At 32.8% G+C, this 24,177-nt stretch overlaps 3 protein-coding genes across 3 annotated transcripts; all 3 read left to right on the top strand.

Annotated features, from left to right (window-relative positions):
* Positions 1-2,272: 2,272 nt before the first annotated feature.
* LOC110931109 (pectinesterase inhibitor 9) lies at positions 2,273-3,117 on the top strand. The gene has a single exon (XM_022174515.2). The coding sequence runs from the start codon at positions 2,305-2,307 to the stop codon at positions 2,926-2,928; it is 624 nt and encodes a 207-aa protein (XP_022030207.1). The 5' UTR covers positions 2,273-2,304; the 3' UTR covers positions 2,929-3,117.
* Positions 3,118-4,266: 1,149 nt separating this feature from the next.
* LOC110931108 (pectinesterase 2) lies at positions 4,267-6,341 on the top strand. Its single transcript, XM_022174514.2, has 2 exons — positions 4,267-5,195; positions 5,445-6,341. Exons 1-2 carry the CDS (start codon positions 4,337-4,339, stop codon positions 6,119-6,121), a joined length of 1,536 nt encoding a protein of 511 aa, XP_022030206.1. The 5' UTR covers positions 4,267-4,336; the 3' UTR covers positions 6,122-6,341.
* Positions 6,342-9,760: 3,419 nt separating this feature from the next.
* On the top strand, positions 9,761-11,957 carry LOC110932666 (protein FAR1-RELATED SEQUENCE 5-like). Its single transcript, XM_022175986.1, has 4 exons — positions 9,761-10,032; positions 10,178-10,388; positions 10,605-11,168; positions 11,334-11,957. Exons 1-4 carry the CDS (start codon positions 9,761-9,763, stop codon positions 11,955-11,957), a joined length of 1,671 nt encoding a protein of 556 aa, XP_022031678.1.
* Positions 11,958-24,177: the final 12,220 nt, after the last annotated feature.

Raw genomic sequence — 24,177 nt, 5'->3', positions numbered from 1 at the left:
GTTTCAAAGTTGGGATTACAACCAGTTTGTTTTTTGCACACCTCTAGTGGCTATGTAGCGGTTTCTCTCTATTTGCTAGCAGAAATAGTCATTAACAACCCACCGTCACATGTACTATTTGTTCTTTTTTAGTCCGGTCCAAATGTCCTAGAATCTGGTGGTCGGACCACCGGGAATATGTTGAATGGATTACTAATTGTATGGTTGGACCAAACTAATTTTATATACGAGCATAAAATCGAGTAAAGTTTTCCATGAGGATTTCATTGTATTAAACAAAATAGTTTTAAAGATTCCATGAGGATTTGATTGTATTAAACAAAATAGTTTTAAAGAATAATAATATCCCCTTGAGGTGCGGTCAATGGACTCACGAGTAGCATGTGAGAATTCTACAACTCATCAACGTTGATAAGCTTAAATGTTGTAGTACTCTCAAAGTTATTAATACCAATTTTAGGCTTGGATTATTACAATTACAAGTTAACGAACATTCTAGTTTAAACTAAAATATAAAAATGAATTCCAATCTATGTACATTATCAAATGAAGACCTCAATCAAATGCAAACTTCATTAGCAAATCCTTCACTGTTGAAGGGTTTTACATAAACACAAACACAGATTCAAGTCCCCAAATTAATTCGAAACTGGAAACTCACAAGCAAGAGTGTTATGTGCGGTGATTTTTTTTAGGAAAAATCATGAAAATACTTAAGTTGACCAAGAAATTTAGCAAAATAGGTATTTAATACGTGGACTGTGAAAATAAGCAAACCAGTAAGAGAAAGACAAATAAGTAGAGCTGACGCCTCCATATCCTACACTCCGATAAGTCAGCATCTCCAGAGCCCACACTCACGATGAGCCCGCATCTCCATAACCCACACTCCAATAAGTTGGCTCCTCTATAGCCAACGACACCTCTATAGCCGACGTCACCTCCCCGAATTGACAATTCGACACCTCCATAGCTCACACTCAGAGCCGCCAGCACCTCCGTAACTCACACTCGGACTTTTCATCACTATCGTAGCCTACCCTCCGAAGTTAATGCCTATTTTACTAACATGTTTGGTTAACATGCCTACTTTCATGATTTTCCATCTTTTTAATCATAGAAAATGATGAGAAAACATTGATTTATATGAAAATTACAACTTTGGTTCATAATTTTACATCTTAAAGGAGTAATGAAATCATAAATTAAAGTTTTTTATTTGTAATCTTGATCATGATAATCTATTTATTAACTTTATACTTATTTTCAATTGAAGTTGTAGAATACAATGACAATTTAGGTATAGTTTATTACAATTTGGTAAAATAAATAGGCAATTTCAATCAACTATCTGTTCATTGCCATTTTAGTAAAATAATAAATTTGACTCATAATTGTTGTGCAAGGAAGAGAAACATTCTTCAAACCAAAGATGGGGTAACAATAGTAAAAATAATGGCGATTTATTTATCAATTTAGAAATCTAGGATATTATATGAGTGTAATTATTTAAACATCTTTATGTTGGTTAAGCAATGTGTTGGTTTGATCACCTCAAGACCAGCACCGTGTCTCATGGAAAACTTGTGCTATTGCTTGCACAATTGCTTGGTCAATCCTTACGGAGTACTCCTTTTGATTCTAAATATAAATTACTCTAGATAGTTTTCTTATAGAGTTAAATGCCATTTTAATCTTCGTGGTTTGGACAATTTTGTCAATTTAGTCCAAATGTTTCATTTTTCGCTTGTGGTTCAAAAAATGTTTCACAGTTGCCTTTTTAGTCCACTGGGTTAACTTCATCCATTATGACTGTTAACGAGAAGGACAATTCGGTCATTTTATATGTAATTCCGTTAACTAGAAAGACAATTCGACTATATAAAATGACCAAATTGCCCTTCTCGTTAACAGTCATAATGGATGAAGTTAACACAGTGGACTAAAACGGCAACTGTGAAACATATTTTGAGTATCGATAATTCGATATTTTAGTCAACGAGATTGTGAATTAGTTCAAAAGTCAACCTTGATATATTCTTTCATATTATATAATACAAATGGACGGTCGTGGATTGATAAAAAAAGGTTACTTGGATTTCCAGATCACTCAATCTCATAGTCATAGTACTTAAATTATTTTCAATAACAAGAAAATAATTCACTTAACATGTTAGCAAAGTTGCATGTGCAATACACTTGGAATGCATGTGACAAGCTTTTCTATATAATCCCTTATCACCTCTTCATGTTTTCACAATCCTAACACACACACACACACAAAAACACAAACAATATCACAAAATGGCACAAATGACTTTCTCATTGTTGGTCCTCTATCTCACCATCTTAGCTTGTCTTCTCAGCACAATCGAGGCGCGTTCACGGGCAAGGGCATACCTTGAGGCACAATGTCGCTCCACGTTATACACTAATCTATGTGTCCGGACTCTTTTACCCCATGCTAACAAATACGATCTACCAAGTCCGCAAAAAATAGCCCAAATTTCACTAACCACATGTCTAGCCAAAGCGCGGTTCACAAAGGCTTATGTGAATATGGTTGCGAAAGAGCTAAACAAAACGAAGAATCCAGGTGAGTACGAAGCCCTAGAGGAGTGCTTGTACCAAATCAACAATGGAGTGAATCAAATAACTCAATCCGTCAAGGAGTTGCAACAAATGGGCAAAGACGGGGAGGAGAATTTCGGGTGGCACGAGAGTAACGTGCAAAGTTGGGTTGGCGCGGCCTTAACAGACGCCACGGCTTGCATGGATGGATTTTTGGGGGATAAGATTGGGAGCAAGACAAAAAGTATGATCAAAACAAGGTTTTTGAATGTGAAAGAACTTGCTAGCAATTCTCTTGCGTTGCTCAATCGATTTACAGCTAGGCATCGTGCTTCTCGTGCCATCAAGAACCCGTAAGAGTCTCATATATAACAATATATATTTCGTATTGAAACCCTATGTAATATTAAGTTAGTTTGTGGTGCTTGTTAATTAATTCTTTGTTGTTTGTAATATGTCCAAGGTATATAAATGTAATTGTCGATGTACTATGTTAATATGAAGTTTTGAGAAAGGTATACAATCTTATAAATAGTGTTTTCAAAATGTTTCTTGTACATGTGATAAACTACAAAATTAGAATGTTTGTGTAATTTAACAAACTGATAGTACCAGTGGCAACATAAGAATTTCATAAAACACATTAACTGAGGGTGGAGGGCGTGGGTTGGGCCGTGGTAAGCGGTATGGGCGGCGCCAACAGTGGCGGAGCTAGCCTATTAATTTAGGGTTATCCTAAAAAAAAATTATTGTTCAATCATACAATAATAAATAAAGTAAAACAAATACCTAATAATTTGTCTTCTTCTTGTTTTCATAGCTTGAAATCGTTCCATCACATCGTCGTCTTTTAGTTTATCAATATTTTGTTTTTCGACCACTGTTCAAATATTCCGGGCCCATTAGAATGTCTCCCTTAATAAAAATGGATATTTTATTGTTTTGGACTTTCGGGCTTGGGTTAAGTTTATCCAATGGGTCTCCTTTCAATTAAACCATTCTTAATTTGAACTAACTTTATCATTTGGGCTAATTAATTATATAAGTTTGGTGTTATAAAAATGTTTGGGCTTAAAAAAATAGGGATTTTAATAAATTCAAGTATCCTATTTTTTCAGGGTATCCTCGTATTTATTCTGGGATATCATTTGTATAAAACCGAAAAAATAATAAAGAATTACACTACGAAGACGGGATTGAGCCATAGCACGTGCTACATCTAACAACACTACACTATGCCCCTGGGCGCCAAGGTGGCAACACAAGCACCGACAACTAGTTGATCGGCAAGTGGGAGGCAACAAGGTGTGTTCGTGTTTTGTCAATGATACCGATAGAGAGAGGTGGGTATAGTTATTTTTTTTTTTAATTTAATTTAAAAGTTGATTGTGATCGAGTTGTGCCCATGATAAACATATGCATTTCTTATGATTTAGCAAATTATGATTTTTATCTTTTGCAATTTAACATCTAATAATATCTCTTGAAAATACGTTGTATATACTGCAATTTTAGAGATTCTTAGTTTGGTTAGTACAAGTTGTTTGGTTGTCATTTTGTTGTAGAAAACGTCGGTTTGACATGTGATTTTATATACATGGTTTTGGATAATAGGAAAAACCGGAAAGAAACAGTTTTGAAGCCTTTATGAGGGGTAGATTCAACCTTTATATAATGCTACCCTATTAGTGGAAGTCTCTCAACAACCAAAACAAACGTGTTTCAAGCCTCTCTCTCTTCTTTTAACAAACAATTTGCTTTTGTGATGACAATAGTTACGTTTTTAGCAACCCTAATTTCTTGTTTGATCCTTCATCTCACTCCATGGGTGTACGGTTACCCTATATCCGATATTAGGTCATGGTGCAAGCAAACACCTCATCCGGAACCCTGCGAGTATGTCTTGGCCGGTCAACTAAATTACGGTCCAATGAAGCAAAAACCCGACTTCATCAAGGCATTACTGAAAGTCACCCAAGAGCGAGCGGCAGAGGCTGAGTCCAACGCGCGTGGACTCGGTCCAAAATGCCACAACAAACTTGAAAAGACCGCGTGGAAAGATTGTCTACAACTTTATGAAAACACTGTCCAAAGGATCAACATGACTGTTGATCCTAAAAGGACGTGTAGCCAGGTTGACATGCAAACCTGGCTAAGCACAGCTCTCACGAACCTCGAGACGTGCAAGAATGGGTTTGAGGAGCTAGGAGTTGGTGACTACATGTTACCACTAATGAACAATAATCTTTCATCTTTAATTAGCAATTTATTGGCAATGAACAAAGGTGGAAATTCACCTAATGAACCTTATCATAAAGGCTTCCCTACTTGGGTGAAGCATAGTGATCGAAAGCTATTGGAATCGTCGAACCCCTCCTCTCAGGCTAACGCTGTGGTGGCTCAAGATGGTTCGGGTAACTATAAGACTATTGGAGCCGCGTTAGCAGCCGCGAAATCAAGTGGTGGGAGGTATGTGATATATGTGAAGGCAGGAACTTACAATGAATACATTGATATCAAATCGGATAACATAATGATAGTTGGAGATGGTATGGGAAAGACAGTTATAACCGGTAGTAAAAGTGTCGGGGCCGGCTCAACCTCTTTCGGGTCATGTACAATGGGTAAGTTCCAACTTGTAAGCATGCTTCCACTTGGTTTTCACTTTTAAACATGGGCGGACCTAGCCTTTGGACAGGGTGGGCGGCCGCACCCCTTGAAAAAAAAATTTAGTGTATATTTTAGGCAAAAAACCCGACCGCACCTTTTGAAAATATGGTTGAACACCTCATCCGCACCCTCAGTAAATAATTTCTGGGTCCGCCACTGCTTTAAACAATTAAAATAAATGTACTTCTTTTAATGACATGTAGCGGTGAATGGAGACAAATTCATAGGGCGTGACTTCACGGTTAGAAACACGGCGGGCCCGCAAAACGAACAAGCAGTGGCGGTCCGGAGTGGTTCCGATCTCTCAGTTTTCTACCAATGCAGCTTGGAAGGCTACCAAGACACGCTCTACGCTCTTTCGAACCGACAGTTTTATAAAGATTGTAACATTTATGGTACTGTTGACTTCATTTTTGGCAATGCAGCTGTAGTGTTACAAAATTGCAATATTCTTGCACGTGACCCTCCTAACAAGACCAACACGTTGACCGCACAAGGTCGAACCGACCCGAACCAAAACACTGGAATCTCGATCCATAACTGTCGGGTCACGGCTGCCTCAAGCTTAAACGGCGTTAAAACATATCTTGGTAGGCCGTGGAAACAATACTCGAGGACCGTTTATTTGAAAACGTACCTCGATGGCATAGTGAACCCCGCGGGTTGGTTGCCATGGAGCGGTAACTTCGCGCTTGATACGTTGTATTATGGTGAGTACATGAACACCGGCCCTGGTTCGTCAACTGCGAATCGGGTTAAGTGGAAAGGCTACCATGTGATCACTAGCGCGGCTGAGGCCGCAAAGTTCGCCCCGGGTAGCTTCATTGCTGGTGGATCTTGGTTGCCGGAAACAGGCGTGCCCTGGACTGCTGCCCTTTAATTCACTCATCCAATATATAAAAAATGTTAATAATATAGTTTGAAGTTCCTACATCTTATTTACATGTTAAAAAGGTTAATAATATAGTTTCAAGTGACTATATATTATTTACATGTTAAAGCTTAAAAATGTATAGTTGGAGTGTGTAATGTATTTGAGAAATGCGAAAATATTTCATCTAAGCTTTTTAAATGTATAAAAGTAAATTATTAATGCGTCATGTCATTTAGTGATTTAACCGTTAACTGTTTTCTTTTATAAATAAGTAAATTGCCATTTTAGTCCCTGAGTTTTGTCTAAATTTACCATTTTAGTTCAAATAGTTTTTTTTTTGCCTCTGGGTCCCTGACTTTTTCCTTTTTTCCATTTTGATCACATACACTAACTCCATTCAAAAACTCCATCTTTAACCAGGGGGATTTTGGGGATTTTCATTTTAAATGTTTTCAATTGCCATTTTGATCCAATTCCAAAAAATCAAAAAAATTCCAAAAAATTCTAAAAAATCATAAAAATTCTAAAAAATTCTAAAAAAAATACAAAAAATCCGTTTCGGCGCGAACCGTTTCGAACCCGAACCGTTTCGAGCCGAACCGTTTCGACCCGTACCGTTTCGACGCGAACCGTTTCGACCCGTACCGTTTCGACCCGAACCGTTTTGACCCGAACTGTTTCGAGCTGAGCCGTTTCGACGCGAACCGTTTCGACCCGTACCGTTTCGACCCGAACCGTTTCGAGCCGAACCGTTTCGAGCTGAACCGTTTCGACGCGAACCGTTTCGACCCGTACCGTTTCGAGCTGAACCGTTTCGAGCTGAACCGTTTCGAACGCCGAAACGGTTTGGTTCGAAACGGTTCAGCTCGAAACGGTACGGGTCGAAACGGTTCAGCTCGAAACGGTTCGGGTCGAAACGGTACGGGTCGAAACGGTTCGCGTCGAAACGGTTGACGGTTCAGCTCGAAATGGTTCGGGTTCGAAACGGTTCGCGCCGAAACGGATTTTTTGGATTTTTTAGAATTTTTTAGAATTTTTATGATTTTTTAGAATTTTTTGGATATTTTTTTATTTTTTGGAATTGGATCAAAATGGCAATTGAAAACATTTAAAATGAAAATCCCCAAAATACCCCTGGTTAAAGATGGAGTTTTTGGATGGAGTTAGTGTATGTGATCAAAATGGCAACAAAAGGGAAAATTCAGGGACCTAGAGGCAAAAAAAAAAACTATTTGGACTAAAATGACAAATTTGGACAAAACTCAGGGACTAAAATGGCAATTTACTCTTTATCTTTACTATGCATGCTTTTTTAAAGCAAACTCCTTTAGCTACTGATGGAAGACTTGCATTTTTTTTAGAGAGATATAGGTTTAACTCTCACTTGGTGTAGAGTGAGATACTGGTGGGCAATGATAGGAGAGCCAGGGAAACCTGGGTTGGATCCTTGAGCCAAAATGGTTTTACTAGTAATTTCACCGTCGTGCCTACGGGCGAGTGGGTTATTGGTTTTCCCCAGAATTGGTGGTGGATTCGGGTTACTTTCGAAGTACTTCGTTTGTCTAGTGGATGCCCCGAGAGTGCTCAGGATTGATTTTGTTGGCCGTTAAAAAAAAACCCATTTACTAAAAATATTTATGTAAGGGCACATCAACGGGGTGGTGGTTTATTTGTCCAGATAAAACCTTTAAATATTTTGGGTGGGGAGGTCTTGGCTTCAAGTCTCACAGACGACTGAAATAAAATAAATTCGTTGTTCAGAAAAAAAAAGTTATGTAGGCGGGATGGATCATCGGCACCAACGCATGTGGAATGGTGTTTGCCGTTGAATCGGCATTTATGTGTGCGAATTGCTTTGTAGTTTGAGACTTGGGCTGTAAAATCTTAAACCCTCTTGCCGATCGGGTGTGATTTCCTCAGTCACTCATGGGATGCTACCCAGGACATAAAATCGCCGCTGAAGGACTTTGTCCGGCCTTACGATGATCAAAGCGACCATAAATCAGTCTTTAAAGGTCACCGTTTTTTTCTATTTATATGTTAAATTGAAGATCCCCTTATTACGTCAAGCTTGTCCTTAATAAATTCTCATATATACCCATTCTAACAAGAATACATCTTTCGATGAAAAACCTTGATGATTGTACCTAACAAGTTGACGCTACCCGCGCGTTGCGGCGGGGTGTTAATTATAAATGACTATTATGCTTAATTTGAATTGAATAACTTTCCGTTGACCCGATCATTAATATCATCAAATACTAATTTTGCTTATCACATCTAAAAACTTTAACCGAGTGTATCATAATAAGGGAAGAGATCAAATAGTAAGTTTTTTTTTGCTAGGAAGTATAGGAAACAATCTTAGCCGTTTATCTGCTTTTTTAAAATTTTGGACGCGTGGGCTTTTTCGTCATTTTACATTATCATATCTTCGTTCTAATACGATTATAGATTATGTTACCTCTCTTCTTAGTTCATCAATTTTATAACAGAATTGAAGATTCTATAATCCTAAATCGCAATCGATCGCAAATTCACCTTTTTCAAGCAATAATCTTGCTTCGTTCGTCAATTCGATAACCTCAATGTCTTCTTCAGACTCTATTGGTAAGTTTAGCTTCAATTTTGAGTAACTTTTTGTTATTTTTTCCGAAATTCATTGTTTTACGTTTTATAATTCGTCTTTCTGTTATTAATATTTGATTTTTCATAAGTTTAATTGTTATTGATGTATAATTTAACATAATTTGTTCGTTTTGTTTCTTCATCACTTATTGCGTTTTAGTGAAGAGTTGCGTTTTATGATTTGATTCACATTATATGCATACAAGCTTTAAATTTAAGATTGATGAAATATAAAGCAATAACTGTCATTGTTGTACAATTTTAGAGTTTTGTTCGTTTCATACATTGTTTTGTTTGTTCATCATTTGATGCATTTTACTGAATGTATTGCGTTTTATGCTTCTATCCATATTAGTTCATATACAAACTTTAAAGGTCTGTATTTTTAAATTTTTATTAATATATTTTGAGATTTAACACTAAAAACATTATTATATAAGAGGTATTGCGTTTTATAGTTATTTGTTAATTGTTTCAGATCACATTTCCAAGTGGGAGGAACGTCTATGCTTAAACAGTGGAAGAAAGTTTTTCAAACCTAAAGTCAGTGGATCCATTACACCTGCTGTTGGAATGTTTTTTAAATCATTTGATGAGGCTTTTGCGTTTTATCAGAGATATGCACTTGCTGCAGGTTTTTCTGCAAGAAAAAATACCTCTTGGAAAAATGGTGGTTGTTTAGTGAGAATAAGATATATTGTCTGCTCAAAAGAAGGATTTCATGTTAGCAAAGAAATAGATTCTGGTTCAGTTGATGAGAATAGTAAAAAGATTGTTAGACGTAATAGAGGTTCAAAAAGAGTTGGATGCAATGCTCATGTGAAATTAATATTAGAGAACAATAATATGTTTAAAATCTACTACTTTGAAGAAGAACATAATCATATCTTTGTTGAAGATGAAAATATTCATTTCTTGCCGGCTGCCAGAAGTATTGATTATGTTTAAGAAAGTTTTATATCTGGATTGTCTGCAATCAATATTGGACCTGTTAAAGCATTCAATATTATGAAAACGATGTATGGTGGTTTTGGTGAAGTTGGTGCTAGTAAAGTTGATTGTAAGAACTATAGAAGGGATTTGAATCTTTACATAGGAGAGTATGATGCAGAAATAGTAGTTAGGCGTCTTATTAGGAAGAAAGAATGTTGTCCTGGTTTCACATGTGATTATGTTATTGGTGAAGATAGAAGATTGAAAGGACTTTTCTGGGCTGATGAGCAATCAAAAACAAATTATACAGTGTTTGGTGACATAGTTGGTTTTGATGCTACTTATAAATCAAACAAGTAAGTTTTTTTTTTCATTTATTGCGTTACATATTCTATTGCGTTATATATCCTGTTCTATTTCTTCTAATGCTTTATTAATTTGTTTTTATGTAGATATGATTTGGTTTTTTTTGCCATTTACTGGGGTTGATAATCATTTTAGGAATGTCACATTTGGTGGTGCATTACTTGGTTCTGAGACTGCAGATTCTTATAGATGGCTTTTAAGGTGCTTTGTTAATGCTTTTGGAAATGAGCCTAAAGTTGTTGTTACTGAGCAAGATGCTGCAATGAAGAGAGCTATTAAGGATGTACTTTCAAGACGTAGGTATAGGTTATGTATGTGGCATATATGGGAGAAATTGAAGATAAAGGTATTAATTGCGTTTTATGATATAATAAACTGCAATTTTTATATAGGTTTATTATTGCGTTTTGTGTATTATACAATAAGATCCCCAAACACTTTTATCAATAGAATTACAAAACAACTGCGTTTTACCATTAATGCATTCTGTTTATCATTTTCAATATATTGCGTTTTAAATTATTGCATTTTATGTTTAATAATTTTATTACTTTTTATACAGGTTGTTCCTGTTTTGTTAGCAAACATTGATTTTAATATAAGAATGACTCATGTTGTTTGGAATGATACTATTATTCCAGAAGATTTTGAAACTGAGTGGCATTCAATAATGTCTACTTTTGGATTGGAAAATCATGAGTGGTTAAAAGATATGTACGATCTTCGATTTGATTGGATTCCCCCTTATTACCATGGAGAGAATTTGGCTGGTCTTATGCGTACTACGTCTAGATGTGAAAGCGAGAATTACTTCTTTGGTCAGATTTGCAATCCAAGATGTACATTTGTTGAATTTTTCACTCATTTTGAGACTGCAATGGATTTTCAAAGGCACGAGCATAGGAGGAATGATCATGATACAAGGTATATTCAGTGTAAGACCTGGAGTGACTTTGTATTGGAGAAACAAGCATCAGAAATATATACCAAAACAATTTTTAAAGATATTCAGATTGAAATTGATGCTGCCATTACAAAGTGTATGTCAAAGTCTCTTGATACTGTGGGTGATGTTCAATATTATGAAATAAAGGATTTCAAACAGCCATGCACATCTTTATTCAAGGTAATTTTTTAAATTTATATTGTTTTAAACATCTATTGCGTTTTATTTTTTCCATCATTTGTTGCGTTTTATCATTATATGATCATTTGTTGCGTTTTATCATTATTCATTGCGTTTTATATTACATTTCACTAATTTTATATAGCTTTTTAATTTTATTTACAGGTTCAATACAGCAAACAAGAAGATGGTTTAAGTATAAGTTGTACTTGCAAACGGTTTGAACAATTTGGTATATTGTGCCGCCATAGATTTTATGTTCTACGGTATGATGATATAACTGAGTTTTCTAGAAGATATGTTCATAGAAGATGGATGAGAGATGTTGTTTCAAATGGATCAAATCATTGCAATATTCGGGTTGATGAAATTGGTAGGAATAGTGAAATTGATAAAGTTTTTAGAGAAATCGTTGTTGCAAATGAGTATGTGGTTAATAGGTTGGTTGGGGATTTAGATGAGCTGTGTCGTTACAGGGATCATATTAAAAGTTATATTGATAAAGCTGATGAGGTTATGGTTGCTGCGCCGCCTCCTAGTCGCAAAGAAAGATTTGCTGATATTGGAGGGAACTTAGAAAAGTCAGATTCTATGATTCGTGTCCCGATCAAAATAAGGACCAAAGGATGCGGTGTACAAAAAAGGATCAAGTCTAATCGTGAGATTACAATACAGAAATCATCAAAGATCCAGAAATCGTGCCGTGTATGTGGTGGAAAAGGACATAACAGTCGCACATGTAAAGATAAGGTTTCTTCTAAAGCTATAGGTTCTAGCAATGCAATGTAAGTATGTATACAAATTCTGTCAAATTCTGATATCAATAAGAAAGAAAAATTTTTTGTCATTGCGTTTTATGATGTATAGGTTTCATCTCTTTTTGTTATTGCGTTTTGTGGTATCCTTCATAAATATCAGCTTTTTTTGGTTAATTACGTTTTATGATAACAACAGTATATTGTTATTGCGTTTTATACATAGAACAATATATTGTAAATGGAATTTTTTTGATTATTCCGTTTTATTATAACACAGATCACAGATCAAATTAAACAAGAAATGCAAGTGGATATCATAAACATTGCATTATATAGATGATAATAGTTTTAAACAAAGATGATGTTTACAAACCCCAAAATTAAATAAAAATTACTAGCAAGATCAGCATCATGGATCAAAGTTTGTTTCTTCTTCGGATGAGAACCCTAAGCTTCCATCAGGGATTTCCTCATCACTTTCAGATTCAGTTCAAAGTTCAACCTGTGAGACTACTGCCTTTTGAAGCTTCTCTGCAAATTTGCTAGCAGAGTTGTTGATGATTGGTATTTCAGATAATTGCTTCAAAAATTTTATATCCTCACTGGAAGATATGTCCTTTGGGTCATACATCTCCACATCACCATCGTCCCAAGTCACTGAAACTTTGAAAGTTTCCTCAATGAACTCCCAAGATGTAACTTGGGCTTCTTCAGTTGCAGTTTGATTTGGATTTCCAAATCTTTTGTGTAGAATTCTGAACAGTGCGGCTGTCTGATTTGTGTAACAAGCAGGTGGTATACCTATTTCATTCATCCTTCTCAACACATTATCATTGCAGTTTTGAAGAACAGAAGCAACGGAATGGTATCTTATTTTTTTTCCATCAAGGAATTGAAGAACGAAATTCTCTCTTTTAACCCACCAAACTGATAGTTGTTGATTAGCCATTTTAGGGTTTGTGTGTGTGTTTTGTTGTTGGGTATTGGTGTATTTGGTGTATGATGAGGAATGTGAAAATAGTTTAGGGTTTTTGTTCTTATATAATGGACTATCCGAGTAACAAAATGACAAACCATAGGGAGCATACCTGCTATTTTCAAAAGGTGGGGACTAAACGTGAAAAAAGTTGAAACCACAGGGACCATCCGAGCAATTAACTCTAAAAATGATTATATTTTATTTTTTTCTTTGAATTGATTGTTCAATCATACAGTATTTTATCAGGAATCCAAAAGGTTTTTTTAAGGCTTTTTAAGGCTTTTTGTCTAATCAATTTTTTTGTCATTAAGCTATCAGTTTTTTCTTTGTTTTATCTTCTCCCCATTTATTATTATTTATTTTATAACATTGCGTTTTAGAAGAGTACTAGGGGGAACACCCGTGCGATGCACGACATGCATAATAGTTATTGTTTTTTCCTGGAACGACGACTGATATAGATAGTGCGTGACACGGTATGAAAGTGCGAATATAGTATAGATTTTTAAAACAAAAACCGGTTTTTTTTAAAGTTAGCCGTTTGACCATGGTTATTTTGACCAAAGTCCACTCCTCGTTCGGCGCTTTGTGGTAGCACTACCAGTCAAAAAAAGGCCCAAAACGCCCGAGGGTACAGTGTTCCCCCGCGTTTTTAAGACGCTTTGAGAGAGGTTTGCGCCCCACCACATGTGGTCTCACAAAACTTCAATTCTATGGACGTGTGGTTTCTCAACCCTCTTCAAAAGACGTCACAGTTTTCAAATTTTTTTATTTTTATTTTTTCTTTTTCATTGTTTTAGATGGTGTAAAATAGATGTTAAATATATATATTATACTACATACACATATACATATAAATTCACTTTTGACATCTAAAAGTCAAATTGCAGGTTTTGTTCCCTTTTATAGATAAGAAAGCAGTTTATTATTTATTACTAAAATGTTGTATTAACTTTATTCTGCAACATATTCTTTATAAACTATGCTTACCTTGACATAACCTAATAGCTATATTTCCTTATTAGAAGTCTCTTATAATTGAAAATTAGTACATATTATTACCTTGCTGGTGAACACATTTACTCTATGTTTAGGGAACAATTTGATTAGGTTGCTGATATTGAATTGAATATCACACCAAATTACAATAGCAGTTTATATTGCTACTATTCACCCAAATCAAGCACCTTAAATAAGTCAGTGTTTCTCTATATTCAAAAAACGAACTATAACTGACGATTATTAAATTGCAACAGTCAATTCAATCCAAATACTGCAATAGAAACATAAAATCTACCACAATTCGTTGGTTAATCACGTATAGTTCTTAATCGATTAGAATCAGAAAAAAGGAAATTGACTCACCGTAACTTAAAATCAGGAAGAAGGCGAACAAAGGGGCGGAGTTTTTCGAAATCAATGACCCCTGTCTTTCATTGTTATTCCTTGAATGAGGTAAGCAAGACCCCATACTACACACTACATACACATACATAAAAATTGGGTTCTATATTATTTGTATAAACACCGATTGGAAACCCTCACATTGCATTTGATGAAACCCTAATCAATATAAACACACACACTAACACTCACGAATCGAATCGAATTTATAAAAGGAAAAATTCGGGCTGTTTTTACCTCTTGCTGCTCCAAATCTTCATTACCATACATTATCTTCATCTTAGAGATATAGATATTGCACTTAAAGGTCTCAACCATCAAAATACGATCCAAGGGCTAAAAAGTGGTTCCTAATTATGCAATGGTTATCATTTGAACCTTATTCCATGAGACTTGAGGTAAGATGCAAAGAGCATTCTTTTGAGTTTTAAACCATCTGTAATTAAGTTCATTATTTAATCATTATTGTTGCAATTATTAGGTATTATAGATAATAATACCCCATGAAATTACCTTTTAGTAATTTTCGTTTCTAATTGGTTAGCATCTTTTAAGTTTTAAAACCATTTATAGTTATAATTAAATTCATAATAACGTTGATCAAGTTTTTTTTATATTTAATTATTATTATTATTATTATTTTTATTTTTATTTCATATGATGTTCATCAACTATCTGATAAAATTGCAAAAAAGGTTGTAACCTTATTTGTATGATGTTTAGCAATTACTAAACCAAATAATAATGACTTAATTATAAAATTCAATCAAGTAATCGGTTACGGAGAACTTGAAATGGAAAAGCAATGTAAATATGAGGAAGGTGATGATGTTCAACTAAGTCAAATGATTTAATTCTTTATCAAGTATTTAACAATACTTAATTTATAAAGTTATCAATTTAATTGTATTTATCAATTTATACTCATGTAGAAAGACTAATTCCCTTTACTAACTTCATTGAGTTGGTGTACTATAAGCATGATATGTTGCAATTATTTAAATTTGGTTGGAACCCTTGTAAAATGCTTTATACGATAGTATAGATAAACGCAATCAATTTAAATCTTTTGCGCGGGTTGAAAACATCCGAGCCCTTAAAGTTTGCTGCCCAATCCTGTCAAACAATACCTCCTCAAATATTTCCTCTGCATCTATATTGCCTATATATAGTATCAATTAAATCACACAAAAGCATCATATGTTTAAAAAAATAGTAAAGTAGAAATTAAAAAAGGAAATACCAATAGGCCAAATAAATGTCTATCTCCAAATGAATAACTTTTCTCGTACCCACCCTTTTACACCTCCATATACATGAAGCTGCAAAAAGGAAAAAGACTATAAATTTATGAACAATTAAACAATACATTGGTAAATGGTTCCAGATACTATAGTCATGCAAGGGTACCTTGATGAAGTATGAAGTGTCTGTCTTTTTGTATCCAATAACCTGTGTGTATACTTTATATGTAATATAAAATCATAATTTGAAAAAAAACCACTAAATCACCAAAAACATAATAAAACATCAATATAAACTCATAGATTATGTAAAAGAAAACTGTTATCCCATTTGAATATTTTAAGAAACAAACCAAAGTTTTTTCGAATAAATGTTGAAATGGGTATAAAAGAACACATCTTTCCACCAAGATAAATAAATTTCATATCAACTTATCTCTTTCTTATCTCTTTCTTTTCGACTCTAACTCGCACAATAGTAGACAAAGGAGTTGATGTTGAGTGAAATGATGAATTTATAGCAATGATAGGAGATTCCTTAATCGGTCAAATTTATTACATATTGATTGAAATTGTACCTTTGGAGTGCTTTTGCGGTTTATCCCAATAGGTTTCGTTTATTAATTGCATTTAAGAACCAAACTTATTATTGTATTATTATAATTAATTGTGATTATATTCTCATTTAATTATTTTTTTATTTTTTAATATTAATGTAGAAAGACCATTTCACCCCTTACTAACATCATTAAGTTATTGTACCATAAGTATAAAAGATTGTAATTACTTAAATTTGGTTGGTATCCTTATGAAATGCTTTATAATATAGTATAGATAGATAGATATAGATATAGATAATTATTTTTTTTATTTTTTAATATTAATGTAGAAAGACCATTTCACCCCTTACTAACATCATTAAGTTGTTGTACCATAAGTATAAAAGATTGTAATTACTTAAATTTGGTTGGTATCCTTATGAAATGCTTTATAATATAGTATAGATTAGGTTCTAGCATTAATGTACTGTACTATATGTTAATATGGTGTTTCATGCATTGCTTTGTTGCAAATTGTGTTGTTTTATTTGTAAATTATTATTATTATTTATAATAATCTAGTTAATTTAGCCAAAATCTTGTTAATAATATATTAGAATATATATATATATATAGTTATTTTAATACTTTTATTATTTTAATATTATAATAATAATTCCTTTTTTTACTGTTTAACTTTAATTTAATGATTTTTTAGTATTACGGGGTCGGATAAGCTTGGTGTCAACCGGTACTGGTATCGAAAATACCGGTACGGTCTTGTTTGGTATCGGTGCAAATAGTAATTTTAATATTTTAATAATATATATAGTTTTTTATATATTTTTATTATTTTAATATTATAATAATAATTCTTTTCTTTACTTTTTAACTTTAATTTAATGATATTTTTATGATACTTATGATCTTTTGGTTTAAATTTTATCTTAATCTATTAAATTCTGATACTAATATCATGGATAAGTTCTTAATATTTGATATCATTTGGATCCCTTTACCTATTTTTTTTTATTATATGTTTTCTTTGAAAATATATTGTTGTATTTTTATTATGAATTATATTTGAGCTACTTTTAATATATTAGTTACTTCGAAATTTAAATTTATGGTTACCTTGTCAAAGATCATTTTATAGAATAATCATAAGTTTGGAATAATTATCTTTAAACCAATTATTAAAACAAATTAAGATCAAAGTTAACTTTAAACTAATCTACCTTTATCTATAATATATTATTTAGTATAATGTGTTATTGATGATATTAATTTTAATGATTATTGATATATAATTATTTTATTTTATTTTTTATCTTATCTCTTATTTATTTAATATAAATTAAATGCAATTAATAGGATTTTTATAGGATGATGCATTTAAAACAACCATAAATTTTGGTTTTAAAATAGAACATATAACTAAACTTTAGAATATATATAGATAATATATCAGTTTTATGATTTTCATTATTGTAATTAAGCTTTTAATTTGTTTTGTGTTATAAAAATAGTAAAAAAAAAACTCTTATTGCGTTATAAAGATATATTGCGTTATATGTTTGGAAATGAATAATTAGGAAACACTTTGTAATGCGTTTTAGAATAAATAACTTATGTCAAACAACAAATAAATAGACAATTTTGAGTTATAGCATACAATGAAAATGTTGCGTTTTATCATAATAACATTTCACTATATATGTATCCTTTCTTTTAAATATATTATATAAAATTTTTATTGATAAACTGTACAAATTTTAAATAATATGTTTAAAAGAAAGGATACATATTGCGTTTTACAATAACAAACAAATAGTAGCATTTTAAATATATCAACAAAATATTGCGTTATATGAAAATTAACCTAAAAGAAAAAACATTGCGTTTTACAATAAGTAGCATTTCTAAATCAAAGTAACCAGCAAGATCAAGAAAATACTGCGTTATATTAAAATTATGCTAAAAGAAAAAACATTGCGTTTTATAATAAGTAGCATTTCTAAATCAAAGTAAACCAGCAAGATCAAGAAAATACTGCGTTATACTAAGACCTAGTCTGGGTCGATGTCTTCGAAACAATCTAGTCTATAGTCTAAGTACCAACAGACCGCCTTGTGCGAGCCCGGTAGGGGTTCTGCACGAGCCTATTTATGTTACGCCTTCTCGAACTTATTCTCACACGAACACTGCGCATCGCACGCTATTTTCGAAAATGAACGAGTGATTAGATTGAGACTAGGTGTGAAAACCGCAAACTCTTGATTAGATCGCTTGTTCGACGCACATTTTTACTATAAACATGAGAATTTGCGTTGAATCAGAAGTGAAATCCATACTTCGACGCAATTCTCCTTCGCTATCTCGTCATTCTATCACACAAACAGGAATAAAGTCGTTAAGTTAGGGGTGAAACCCGAATCTTGATGACTCGTTCCGCTCCTTATTTTGGGCTAAAAGAAAAAACATTGCGTTTTATAATAAGTAGCATTTCTAAATCAAAGTAAACCAGCAAGAGCAAGCCTCTCTTTAATCCTTTCTAAACTAGTGTCATAAGATTGTTTTTTAAGTTTCGCACTAAGGTTTCGAAACTTCTTTGAGTCCTCAATAACATAATCTTTGAGTTCGTTGATTTCGTGCAATAATATCTTTGCGATGAACTTTCTTCTTAAATCATCAGTTGTGCGGTCTGCTTGTTCACTTGTTTTTTGTTTTTACCATTCTTGATAATTGCAGGTTCTTCATATTCCTCATTAAACCCACAATCCCATTTTTCGACTGCTTCACCATTATAACCTTCCATAGGACGCATACAGAATATACCACAGTCAATGCCATTATCTTTCGTCCTCCATTTCATCTCCATTCTAACAGGGGTTATTCCCTTTATATCATCTGCATTTTCATGTCCAACAGATCTAAGGTAATCTGCCAAAGCATTCCTCTACAGAAAAAAAAAACAAAAAGATTAGGTGGTTTATATTTGTGTTTTAAAAGCATAAGTAAGAATACTTACTGTATTTTCAGGCACATCACCATATTTTTCTTTATTTGTGACTTCTTTTGCACTATTGTCAATGATGAATATTTGTTTCTCTTCAAGATTGAACGAGATCACAAAGAAATGCTCTGAATGGAGAATCGGGACAAGGATAATTTTAAAATCTTTTATGCTTTTTAGCTTTGCACCTTGAAGAATTTTTTCAATGTTCTTTGTGAATGCTTCTATCATCTTTTCTTCATTTTCAGTTTCTTCCTTATCACTCGATGTTAAAGCCTGCATAACATTAAACAAATTAACATATTATTGCATTTTATGAAGGTAATAAAACATACAGTTGCGTTTTATAAAACTTCATTCAAACAAAGTATACATTGCGTTTTATGAAAGAAATAAAACTGGCAATTGCGTTTTATAAAACTTCATTCAATCAAACTTCAAAAAACTTCATTATACATATATTATTTCTATAGAACAGACAAATTGCGTTTTATATATCTTACCAGCATTCGAATAGTACAGAAAATCTTGGAGTTTTGTTGTCTTTTGATCTTATTTTTTCTTCTTCATTCAAAATATATGTCCAACAATTGATTACTTCTCCGGTGATTTCCAATGCTGGCCTCATTGTTTCAGCAACATATCTCGACAGAAATACATGATCTCTAATTTCAAAGAGAGTGTCCCTGCAAAAAAATAATAATTAAATTATAATATTTTGATTTTTGTTTTGTGTTAGTGTATATAAATGATTTTTTACATTATTTCTCCTTCTGCATGGAAAGCATATCCCGATATGTTGTTTTCGTGTGCCGTTCTTGCTTCCTTCATTGCAACTTGTCTTAGATAGTATGGTGAACAAAATACTTCTGGTACATTTTTTTGTCGATCTGGTCGTACCATCTTTGTGATTGTTTGTTCTGTTTTGGTTATATCACTTGTTGGTTGTTCTTGATGAACTGATTATGTAGGTGTTTTATACGGATCTTCTTGTGGGTTGAGGAATGATGTGTTTTGAATTAGATCACTGATTTCCTTTTCAGTTTTCTGTTCTTCAATTCTATCAAACATTGTTTGTATTCCAGTAATTTGAACTTCTTTTTCGGTTGTTTTATTTTCAAATTCCGCTTGAATTTTGGTTTGTGCAACGCGGCGAGTAGTATCAACTTCCACTTCATTTTCATCAACATTTGAAGACAACTGAGAAATTTTCAAATCAAATGATGGTACCTCATCATTTTGAATTTTCTTTTGATTTGATTTTTTTTCTTCTTCATCTGTCTTTTGTATTATCTCCAACATTAATGATGGAGTTTCTTCGCTAAATGATGATTGTACCATTGAAGGGTTTTCAATGTGTGTTTTCAGAATCGATGCAGGTTCATTCTCACTGATTTTTTCTGGATTGGAGGACTGGACTACAACTGTGTTATCTTCATTGCGTTTTGTAGCATCATCATTGCGTTTTACAATCAATGGAGTTGAAATGATTTGATTTTCGGTGTCTTCATTTTGGCTCAAATTTAGAAATCTTGATGGTGTTTCCATCAGAGATGAATCAATATTAACTTTCTTGTGCTTTTTAGCTTGATCGTTGAATTTTTCAATCAATGACGCCCATTCGTTTACTTTGTTATGAACAATTTCACTGTTTGGATATTCTTCAATGATCTCATCTATGCGTGATTGGATGCTTTCGAAAATTTCTTCAAATCCTTTAAAATGATTATCCAAGGCAGTCACAACATATTCTTCATTTGATTTTTTATCTTCAATGTTCTTCATATTTTCATCGCCACTTTTTTGTTGAATGAATGTCTGAAAGACCTTCACTTTGATTTAGTGATGGCATGAAATTACGAAATCGGCATTGATTGTCTACCCACATTTTATCTTTATTTCCTTCTGATGGTTTTATGAAGAATTGCCCCCATGATGCTGCACTTTCTGTTTGTGTTTTCTCAGTTTCATTGGTTTTAAGTTGGCTGTTTTGAACATTCTCTTGATCCTCTTGTTCAATCCAGTCTGTTGCAGCTTTAAGTAAGGTGTTTCCATCTTCTATCTCTTCTGAGTTGATATTGATGTTTGGTTGTTCTTCAGCATCGTCTTCATCTTTTTCTTCAGATTCATCTTGAAAAATTTCTTCGTTTTCATTCTCGGATTCAGTTGGATAAACATAAAATTCATCCTCCTCATCTTTATTTTTTGTTTATTCTTTCTGACTTTTTTCTCTTTTTTCTTTTTATCCATTACAAGACCTCTCCCCTCATTATGCGCAACAATTTCCAATTCATCTTCAAATTCTTGTAATGTTGTAGAGTCAATTTTATCAAGAGAGAACTCTTCAGTGTTTTCAGCATCGTCAAATCCTTGTTTTTTGTAAGCATATAGTATCTGTATGAATCATTGCGTTTTAAAAAAATAATTAATACTAATTTTGTTGCGTTTTATAATATAAATCATTGTAAACAACTTACACAACTAATTTTTTGTAACTTTAAATACATTGCGTTTTACAAAAACATTGCGTTTTACATAAAGATTGCGTTTTAATAAAGCATAGTTTGAAAAAAGCATATAAACAAGTTATTGCGTTTTGTACCTTTATAAACGTTGCGTTTTAAACAAACAAACAACTAAAATAAACAAGTCATTGCGTTTTGTAACTTTATATACATTGCGTTTTAATCAAACATATTTTAAACAAAGAATATAAACAAGCAGCCTAAACAAGCATTCAGCAAATATGTAGCAATAATGAAAGATCAGATTTCATACCGCTAACAATGCAATAGGTCCATTGAAGAGCTTGTCATTTCCAGGCCATTGTCTTCTTGTACGCCTTAAAACAGTCAGAATATATTCACACCAATTAAAATCCTGGGTTTTTTTTTTGTCACTTTTCATCGATGGCAAGAATCTTTGATTAACGTTACTACTTTGCATTGCCTCTGCCATGACCGTAAAAAGTATAACCAAGAAGTTTAGTTTGAACATTATTCCAAGCTCATTTCTTGATTTTAAATATTTAATCAAGTTGGCAACATACATTCTCTTCAAAATATCTTTGCTGAATTGACCGCGCCAGAATTTAATTATAAGATCAGTTTCTTTTGGTCTCAGTTTTTCCTCAATCTCTGTTTTTCCATTTGGTATTTGAAATACCTTTTGGATCAATTCAGCTGTGATCTTAATCTTCTCATCTCCTGTATTTATCTGATCATTTTCAGCATCAAAGTTTTTTACCAGCCAATATCCGAATTTGCGTGGAACTGAATGCAGCTTGAATGATAGTATGCTCTCAAACCCTATTTCTCTAACAACTTTCCTTTGCTCTTTTGACAAATTTTCAATATAATCTTTTAGATTATTGACTGCACATCTTATGTTTATTTTTTTCCGTCGTAATCATAATATGGTTGTTGTTCTGGTTGTTCTTCTGTTTTATCTTTCCTCAATGATCTTTTTGGTTTTGATTCTGCCTTTTCCTTCTTTTGATTTTTTGTCTGTTTCACTCTTCATGGTGGATCAACAAAATCATCATCTGATACATTGAAGTGTTTTAGAAACATATATTTTTTTCATGAAATTTGTTAAATGCGTTTTATGTTACCTGAATTTACTTGTTGTTGTTCAGAAGTATGCAGAACTATAGCTCGACTAGTATTTCATCCTTTGAAACAGAATCTGTATCTTCTGAAGATTCTATCACCACTTTCTTTCTTCTCCTTTTTTGTTTTTCCTCTTGTTTTTTAACTTTAAACAGAATAATGAAACAATGTCAATTAACAAATTTATGATAAAACGCATTAGCTAACACTATAAAGATAAAAAGCAGTAATTCACAGTTTTAAGATAAAACGCAATACTTTACATCATATTAAATTTAACACAGCAAATTAACATTACATAATCTCATTTTGTTTTTTATGATATTTTAAATATAAAACGCATTAGTCAAATAAAAAAAAGCATTTGATAGTATTATGATAAAACGCAATAGTTAACAACACATGTATCTCAGCAAATTCAAAGATAAAACGCAATGTTTTAAAATTCGATTACAATTATCATAAAATAACCTCTTTGTTTCTGCAAATTTATTAAGATAAAACGCATTAATTCACAATATATAAATCCCATAAAAAGCATTAGCACCCTAGGTCATAGTTTTAAAACGCAATGTAGTCTCTAATAACAAAAATGTTAAGATAGGGATAAGATATCACTCATTAACAATTTTTGGGAAGGGATATGATATATTAGGACTATTGCACTTCATAAAACGTAACTTGAATTCAGTTAAAAAGCAAAAGTACATAAAATTACCATTGTCTGAAATCTCTTTGCGTTTTCTATTACTTTGTTGTTTCATTGTTGATTTTCGACTAATATTTACTTGTTGATATATGTTCTCTTCAGCTGATGATGTTTTTGGCTTCTTTCATGATTTAGGGTTTTCAGAGACGGATTTCTTTTCAGTAAATCGAAGGTAAACCTTCAAATTATCTCTCGACGACGCCATAAACTTTAATGGAGTATGATTTTCTCAAATTTCTGTATGTGTGTGATCGTTCAATGGAAGTGTAAAATGTAATGAACTTTTTTTCGAAGCATTTCTGTTTATATTCAACGGTGGTTATTTTGGAATTTGACGATAATACCCTTGAAAGCCCGGAGAGCGTGTTTAAATGACAGTTTTTAATTTGATTTTGATCTAGACCGTAGATTGTGCAATTGGACGGTTATGATTGCTTCCTATGCTTCCTAGCGAAATAAACTTCCTAGCATATCTCCACCCATCATAATAATACATTTTTTCATATTGCCGAATGGAAAACTAAAGATTGTGAGTAAACAATTCGACATGTTAACTAATTAAGCACATAACTTTTATTGATAGTTTCTTCATTTATATTGCACATCGTTGATTGTAAACCGGAAAATCAAGAGATTCATTTAAATAATGACCATAGATGTCCATTGGTTAACAACTAAAAGTTTACGGTTTCCATCATAGTCATTATTTTCTCTTTGGTTTGTGATGACCGGTAAATGGGCATATGTTT

The sequence above is a fragment of the Helianthus annuus genome, chromosome 3 (genome assembly GCF_002127325.2).
Source record: "Helianthus annuus cultivar XRQ/B chromosome 3, HanXRQr2.0-SUNRISE, whole genome shotgun sequence".
Classification (NCBI taxonomy): Eukaryota; Viridiplantae; Streptophyta; class Magnoliopsida; order Asterales; family Asteraceae; genus Helianthus; species Helianthus annuus.
This window is presented reverse-complemented; position numbering and strand designations above follow the sequence as displayed.

Bases quoted from the DNA above. Each gene is read 5' to 3' on its own strand.
- LOC110932666 (XM_022175986.1), top strand. From the start codon at position 9,761: ATGTATGGTGGTTTTGGTGAAGTTGGTGCTAGTAAAGTTGATTGTAAG. The intron at 10,033-10,177 runs GTAAGTTTTTTT...TAATCATTTTAG, and splicing joins GCTACTTATAAATCAAACAA to GAATGTCACATTTGGTGGTG. The intron at 11,169-11,333 runs GTAATTTTTTAA...TTTTATTTACAG, and splicing joins CATGCACATCTTTATTCAAG to GTTCAATACAGCAAACAAGA.
- LOC110931108 (XM_022174514.2), top strand. From the start codon at position 4,337: ATGACAATAGTTACGTTTTTAGCAACCCTAATTTCTTGTTTGATCCTT. The intron at 5,196-5,444 runs GTAAGTTCCAAC...AATGACATGTAG, and splicing joins TTTCGGGTCATGTACAATGG to CGGTGAATGGAGACAAATTC.
- LOC110931109 (XM_022174515.2), top strand. From the start codon at position 2,305: ATGGCACAAATGACTTTCTCATTGTTGGTCCTCTATCTCACCATCTTA.